General features: G+C 44.6%; 1 protein-coding gene across 1 annotated transcript; it reads left to right on the forward strand.

The window, feature by feature from the left end:
* Nucleotides 1-1,069: 1,069 nt before the first annotated feature.
* Nucleotides 1,070-7,728, forward strand: LOC311499475 (uncharacterized protein). Its single transcript, XM_084560458.1, has 2 exons — nt 1,070-1,097; nt 1,395-7,728. Exon 2 carries the CDS (start codon nt 1,690-1,692, stop codon nt 6,304-6,306), a length of 4,617 nt encoding a protein of 1,538 aa, XP_084416584.1. The 5' UTR covers nt 1,070-1,097; nt 1,395-1,689; the 3' UTR covers nt 6,307-7,728.
* Nucleotides 7,729-8,487: the final 759 nt, after the last annotated feature.

The raw sequence follows: 8,487 nt of genomic DNA on the forward strand, positions 1-8,487 counted from the left end.
CCAATGACAACTGAAACGGCAACAACACATAAAACCACAACTGATCGACCAACCACGGGTAAATCAACCTCAGTAACAAATAAACACATACATGTGTGAATGAACAACAACTTTAAAACATCAACATTAACGACAGTTAGTTCTCAGTCAGTCTCAATTAGTGAGTTCACACAGTTTTTATTCCTCACTTTTCTGTCCACGGGTCGACTGCACAATTGTAAAACATCAGACATATCTATATGCATCATCTCTCTCACCAGACACAGCGGGATGAGGCAGGAGTAGGAAACAAAATGTATTTAATGAAAACTTTAATGAGAACTAAAGGCGCTGCAACTGAGAGGCAGGGTAATCTAAGAACACAAATTCAAAAAACAAAACAAACAACAGAAACAGGTAAGAACTAAAAGCGAGACTAAAACTAAGGAACACAAACAACGAAGAAATAGAATTGTATGACAAAACAGGATAACATAACAGAGGAGAACACAACATGGGAAAGATTGCAGACAACACAACACAGAACAAAGAGAATGTCAGGTCTATATATACATGTGGGCAGAGGGGTGACGAGACACAGGTGAAGCTAATGAGGGCGGAGCACACAAGGAGAAACCAATCCAACAATCAAAGGAGGAAAAACACAGGAAGTACCACAAGACAAGAAACCTGAAGGAAGAACTTTACAAAATAAAAGAGGAAACAAAGAAAACAGGTTCACAAGAAATATTAAAAACTCAGAACCCCCCGCCCTCGAGATAAAGTTAACAGATTTGTATCAATAAGATATTAAATAGAAATTAATGTGATCCGTCAGTGTCATGTCAGAACACAAGTCATCTCAAGAGCAGAGGGGAATCTGCACTCCAAACCTGTAGAGGGCAACCACACACAGGAACTCAACAGGTGCTCAACAGGAAGTCTTATAGGGACCATATTTGCCTGCGCACCCACTGAAAAGCATGGCATGAAATGTTTGGATGCTGCTAACCTCCTCACTAGCTCTTGGAAGTCAAGACCGCATTTCATTGTTGTTAAACTCCTCACTTGCCTGAAGAAAAGACCACAACTCCTGATCAATCCAGAAGACGCAACTGGTATTGAATGAACAACTTTGGTTGATTGATTGGTGTAATGAAGTCATGCTTCTGGAGTGAATTATTATTATTATTATTATTATTAAGGACATTAGTTTGTTATGCTATGCTCTTTGCTATGCTATGAATATTGGTGAATTTAGTTAAGTGATGACGACCTTATGTAACTGTTTGAAACGTTAACTTAAATTACTTTTGTTTAAGAGTAGTGTAAAGTTTGTTTAAGGATAACTTTGAAAAGAAAACATTTACTGTTATTTATTTGAAACTAAATGAATGTTTTTCTGTTTCTTGAAGGTTATCAACCTATTCTATTTTGTTTTATTATCTTCAAATCCATCATTTATTCAACTGAAAACTGAAAACTCAACCTGTCGTTAAGAAAATAAATGGAAAATAAGAAGAATTGAGTTGTCCTTTGCATCTCTTGAAGATTGATCAAGCAGTTTTTCAAGTTTGGGCAGAGTTGTGGTCACAAAAACACACAGAACTTGACAGTTGATAACCACGCGTGGCAGGAAGACGAGGATCAAAGGCCTGAAGTCAAGCTGTTGACGCAAAGGAAAGAAGAAATAACTGGAAATTCTTCAACATGGCGAAGGAGACTCCCGGGAAGACAGTCAAGCAACTGAAGCAAGAGAGGACCTTAGCTAAAACTGCCTTCACCAAGCAAGCAAACTACCTGGGCAGAGCTGCAAAGAGCATGATCAAGCATGAGCTACAAGAGGAGTTCAGCAAGCTCAGTTCCCTGGCAAGGCATGTCAGTGATGCAAATGAGGAGTACAGGGCTGGCCTACTGGCGGATAATGAAGCTGGAACTGATGAGGACAAAGAAGTCAAGCTTGGCAAGGACCAGGAGGATGAGCTTGAAAAGACAATGGATGAGTGTGTCGCGAGACTGGATGAAGTCCGGAAAGCGGTCCAATCTAACCTCTGGCAAAGGTATGGTGACGAGGAGGTAAGCTCTGCAATCCAAGAAGCAGCAGTAGCCTGTGAAAGAGCTCATGCATGCCCCATCACTGCTATCAATAGGGATGGCTATGAACTGCAGATGGAAGGAGTGAGGAGGCTGATCCATGATGCAAGTGCAAGCCTGAAAGACTGGGAAAGATGGATCCCACCTGATCAGACAGCATACCTGGAGGACAGGGTAAAAGACCTGAGAGCATTTGGTAGCAACCTTGAAGCCAGAAGGGCAGAATTCCTCACTGCACAAAGAGTCACAGAAGAGGAAAGGAGAGAACCTCAACCTATGGCAGTTCAACAACCAGTGATGAGATTAAAGCCAACCAGTCTACCTAAATTCGCTGGGTTCAAGAGGAACTTCTACAGATGGAGAAGAGACTGGGAAAGCCTGCAAAGACAGGGAGAGCCAACCGGCTCGGTGGAAGTGAAAAAGTTCCAACTCCTTGACAGTGTGGACGAGAGAATATGCAGAGACCTACGCCTATCAACATACAACAGTGCTGAAGACATATTTCGAGTGCTTCAAAATAGGTATGGAAATAAGCCAGCAATCACCTTGGAAATAATTGAGGACCTGGAGAGGATCCCCCCTGTAAAGTCACACCAGCCAAGGAAGGTGATTGACCTAATTCAGGCTGTGGAAAAGGCCTTGAATGACCTCATCGAGCTTGAAAGTACTGGAGCCATCAAAAATCCCCTGGTGATCAGATCCATAGAGAGCAAACTGCCAGACAATGTGAAAAGAGATTGGCTCACATTCATGGTCAATCCAAGAAACAGAGTCACACCGGACAACCACTTCGACAGCCTACTCACATTCTTAAAGACTCAGGAGGATATTCTAGAGAGACTAGACCAACTAGGTGTAAGTGAAAAATCTGAAAAGAAGCCTACTTACCTGGAGAAGAAGTATGCTTCCACAAAGTCCACAAGGAAAGCAGAATGCGTTGTCTGTGGTGACGAAAGACACAGTGAGAAGATCTTCTTTTGCAAGAGGTTCAAAGAACTAAAGCCTAGCGAGAAGCTAATTGCTGTTGAAAAGCTGGGAGCATGTAGAAGATGCCTCATGTGTCATGCAGAGGGGGAGGAATGCGTGGACAAATACCTGTGCAGGAACAGAGACTGCAAGAGAGGAAAATCCTCAGACCATCATTTCTTTCTTTGCTTGAAGGGAGGATTCAAAGACAAAGAAGTGGGAAAACCCAGCACCAGAAGGCAAGCATTCACAGAAGAGCAGGAGAAATTAATATCTGAACTCACCCCAGTCATGGCAGAAAAATTCAGGAAGGCTTTCACCAACATGGCTGAAAAAACACACTGCACTGAAAAGAACCTACCTGGAGTGATGGACTCAAATACATGTGAGTTACCAGTTATTCTTATGCTTCTGGAAGTAACCGCCAATGCAGGACAGAAAATTGGAACCCTCATTGACTTGGCGTCGGATACCAATTACATCACTCACAGAGCGGCCAGAAGACTGAAGCTACGGAGTGAAAAGATCACGCTTGTTGTCCATGGAGTCGGAGGCATGGCTATAAAGGTAAAGACCAACAGATATTTACTCAAAGTGAGAGTCAAGACACCTGAAGGGACAGAGAAAGCCCATGAGCTCATCTGCTACGGCTTGGATGAGATTGCAAGAGTGCACAGAACAATCAAACCACAACAGCTCAAGAAGTTTTTCCCTGACACCAACCTGGAAGACCTTCAGAGACCAAAGCATGTTGAGCTTCTCATCAGCCACCGTGAAGGAAGACTTGCTCCACAAAGAGTAAAGGTAGTAGGAGACCTTGTTCTTTGGGACGGCCCATTAGGAAAGACTGTTGGCGGAGCACATCCAGACCTGTGTGAAATAGTGGATATGGCACTGCACAATTCTGACACTCACTTTGCACGATCGATGAGAACCGCAGCAGTGAAGTATCAAGAAATTGCTGAAGAGCAAGAGTTCAAAGCTGAAACCAAAAGCACAGTTGCTGGCAGAGAGTTCTTAAACTGGTGGAAATGGGACAGCATTGGAGCAGCCTGCGAACCCCTGTGCGGTGGATGCCGGTGCGGAAACTGTCAACCAGGAGGCAAAGACATGACTTTGAGTGAGGAAAGAGAGCTGGAAATTATCAGACAAGGCCTCACCTATGTGAAAGCGGATGTTCACAGTCAGGAGCCTCACTGGGACACAAAGTATCCCTGGATTGAAGACCCAAGTTCCCTGCTCAACAACAGGAATGCAGTGGAAGCCACCTTTCTAAGGACAGAGAGACAGCTCAAGAGAGAACCAGAGTGGCGTGCGGCATACACAACTCAAGTCCATGAGATGGTGGAGAGGGGAGCAGCCAAGAAACTCACCAAGGAGACCATCGCCAACTGGAAAGGACCAGTATGGTACGTCAGCCACTTGGTGGCACCAAACCCTCACTCCATTACAACACCTGTGCGACTGGTATGGAACAGCAGTCAGAAATTTAAAGGGCTCAGCATGAATGACCTCCTTCTGAAAGGGCCTGATGTCCTTAATCCCATCCGAGCTGTGCTGCTAAGATTCAGAAGAGGAGTCCATGCTGCTCTTGGTGACATTAAGAAGATGTATAATTCTGTGTGGCTTGAAGACCTGGAGATGCACCTCCACAGATTTCTCTGGAGAGACAGCGAGGATGAAGAAATTGAGGAATATGCCATCACCAGAGTCAACATTGGCGATCGACCAGCAGGGTGTATCGCACAACTGGCCATGAGAGAGACAGCAAAGCTGCCCATTTTCACTCACCTGGAGGAGGAGCGTAGGATCCTTGAAGAGGATTCCTATGTAGATGACATCCTAACATCCCACAATGACCTGGAAAAACTAGACAAAACCACCAAAACAGTTGAAGAAATCCTAAAGGCAGGTGGATTCTTCCTCAAGCCGTGGGTCCGGTCAGGCCAAAGTGGGAGGCAGGAGTATGCAGCAGAACATCCAGCATCTTCAAATCGAGTCTTCGTTCTTCCCAACCAGATGAGAGATGGAGACAACAAAGCCCTTGGAGTGGGCTACCTGGTTGAATCAGACAAACTGTACCTCATGACCTCGATTAACTTTTCGAAGAGGAAAAAGAAGATGAGAGTCAGCCAAAATCTCCTTGAAAAAGAGGTGAGGGAAAAAACTCCAAACCCGCTAACTAGAAGACAACTGCTTAGCCAAGTAGCTAGCTTATATGACCCAATAGGCCTCGCAACACCTGCCAAACAAAAGGGTGCCATCCTGGTCAGAAAAGCTTTTCAAGAAACTGGAGGAAAATCTCTGGCACAGGACACATGGGACAGACCTCTGTCTGAAAGACTGAGAGAAGAAGCCGTCCACCTGTTTGAGGAATACACACGTCTCAGCCAAGTAACCTTCCACAGAAGCCTCACACCAGTCAAAAAGATTGGAGGTCCCTGGGGAATAACATTCTCTGATGGGAGTGACCAGAGCTACGGAGCTGTTGCATACTTCAGGTGGGAGACTGAACAGGGCATCCTGGTCCGGCTTGTTGAGTCCAAAGCAAAGCTCACACCACTGGACCAAAAGGGAGAACCAGTAAAGGCTGAGGTCTGTGGTGCTGTCTTTGCTGCAAGACTCAGAAAATACATCGAAAAACACAGTCGAATGCAAGTTGAACGTTGGTTCCATCTGCTGGACAGTCAAACCGTGCTAGGAGCAATCCAAAGAGACAGCTATGGGTTCCAAACATTTTTTGCAAACAGGGTTGGAGAGATCCAGAAATCCACATCTGTTGAAGACTGGAGATGGATTTCAGGTGAGCAAAACATCGCTGACCTCGTAACGAGAGGAGCAACTCCAGAAGAACTCAAAGAGAACTCTGTGTGGCAAAATGGACCAGAGTTTCTGAAACGACCCGTTGGTGAATGGCCCATAAAGTCAGCCAAAGACATTGCTGCATATGCTAAAGAAGGCATAAACAAGCTCCAAAGGAAAGGTTTCACAGCAGCACTAACCCGAGCGCAGGTGAAAATGCTTCCAACCACTGCTCCAGGCAAAGCTGACCAAAGCAAGGACCTGCAAAGCATTCCAAATGGAGAAGAACGCCAAATCCGAGTCCAGAGACCACCTGCTGGTTCTGCAGTGAAAAAAATTATTGACATCAGCAAGTTCAGCAGTTTAACCAAGCTGACCAGAGTTATTGCATGGGTGTGGAGAGCTGCCACGAAGTGGAGAAAAGTACTGGTCAAGACCTCAGCCACAAGTAAGCCAAAAGAGTAGGGAATTCCTTCAGCCCAAAAGATCAAATCCAGAGCCAAAGAAGCTGCACTCACTATAAGTGAGTGTAAAGATGCACTCAGGGATATCTTCCTTGCGGCTCAAGAGGAGATAATCTTTCCAGGCACCACACTCAACAGACTTGCTGTGTACAGAGATGAGAACACCGGTCTTTTACTCTGTGGAGGAAGGTTCCAAATCTTCAATGAAGAAAAAACTGCAGTACCAATCTTACCTTGCACATCCTGGATATCTAATCTTCTAGCCCAGGAAGCTCACAATGCAAACCATGAGGAAATTGCAGGTACACTCCTCCGGATGAGAAGGAAAGCCTGGGTAGTAAGAGGCCGGAAACTGGCTCAAAAGGTTGTTAATGACTGCATAACATGCAGAAAAGCCAAGGCCAGGAGATGCCACCAGATCATGAGTGACCTTCCACCTGAGAGAATAACACCAGCCAATCCATTCGAGTACACAACAGTGGACTTATTTGGACCTTACGAAGTGAAGGATGAAGTGAGGAAGAAGGTAAAGCTCAAAGTGTGGGGAATTGTCTTCTGCTGCATGGCATCCAGAGCTATACACACAGACCTCGTGAGTGATCAGTCAGCTGAAGGCTCCTGTTGGCCTACCAACGATTCACAGCGCTGAGAGGACATCCGAGGAAACTGTGGTCCGATCCTGGAAAGAACTTTGTTGGAGCCAGACCTGCCCTCAAAGAGCTCTACACATTTCTGGACCAACTGGAAAGGTCAAACCTTGAAAATGAAGCCTCCAAACATGGCACAGAATGGAGCTGGAAAATCCATCCAGCAGACTCACCTCACAGGAATGGAGCCGCTGAAGCAGCTGTCCGCACTGTGAAACGAGCTTTGCACAATCTGGGAGGGAATGGAGTCTTCACATGGAGTGAGTTTCAAACCTTCCTTTACATGGCTTCCAACCTCGCCAATGAAAGACCTATTGATGCCAGGACTCAGAGTCGGGAGGACTGTGTGGAATACATCAGCCCAAATTCACTTCTGCTTGGAAGAGCTGGACCCAGTGGAGATCCAGGAATCTTTGACTTTGAAGGTTACTCTTACAAAAGACTGAGAGCCATCCAAACAGAAGTTGACCGGTTTTGGAGGAAATGGAGCCAGTTAGCAGGACCAAACCTGTTTCTCAGGACCAAGTGGCACACAGCACACAGGAATGTGGCTATTGGAGATGTTGTCTGGCTAGCTGACCAGAACACCCTGAGAGGTCAGTTCAGACTTGGCAGAGTTGTTGATGTCAACACTGACAAGAAAGGAATTGTAAGGGATGTACATGTCAGGACCTTTCCCAGCTACCCAGTCTCCACTGTCAAACTCACTCAAAAGATGAAAAAACCATCATCCAAAATACCTGCAACAATTCTTCACAGAGATGTAAGACGGATAGTTGTCCTGCTTCCAATTGAAGAGCAACAACAAAATTGAAGATAAGACGACTGAGAACAGTACATTATGCAACTGGTGTGACCTCCTTGGGTTGAATAACCAGGAGGTCAAGTGGGAGGTGTCATGTCAGAACACAAGTCATCTCAAGAGCAGAGGGGAATCTGCACTCCAAACCTGTAGAGGGCAACCACACACAGGAACTCAACAGGTGCTCAACAGGAAGTCTTATAGGGACCATATTTGCCTGCGCACCCACTGAAAAGCATGGCATGAAATGTTTGGATGCTGCTAACCTCCTCACTAGCTCTTGGAAGTCAAGACCGCATTTCATTGTTGTTAAACTCCTCACTTGCCTGAAGAAAAGACCACAACTCCTGATCAATCCAGAAGACGCAACTGGTATTGAATGAACAACTTTGGTTGATTGATTGGTGTAATGAAGTCATGCTTCTGGAGTGAATTATTATTATTATTATTATTATTATTAAGGACATTAGTTTGTTATGCTATGCTCTTTGCTATGCTATGAATATTGGTGAATTTAGTTAAGTGATGACGACCTTATGTAACTGTTTGAAACGTTAACTTAAATTACTTTTGTTTAAGAGTAGTGTAAAGTTTGTTTAAGGATAACTTTGAAAAGAAAACATTTACTGTTATTTATTTGAAACTAAATGAATGTTTTTCTGTTTCTTGAAGGTTATCAACCTATTCTATTTTGTTTTATTATCTTCAAATCCATCATTTATTCAACTGAAAA

This window comes from Chelon labrosus (assembly GCF_963514085.1).
Source record: "Chelon labrosus genome assembly, chromosome: 14".
NCBI classification, from domain to species: domain Eukaryota; kingdom Metazoa; phylum Chordata; class Actinopteri; order Mugiliformes; family Mugilidae; genus Chelon; species Chelon labrosus.

Bases quoted from the DNA above. Each gene is read 5' to 3' on its own strand.
- LOC311499475 (XM_084560458.1), top strand. From the start codon at position 1,690: ATGGCGAAGGAGACTCCCGGGAAGACAGTCAAGCAACTGAAGCAAGAG.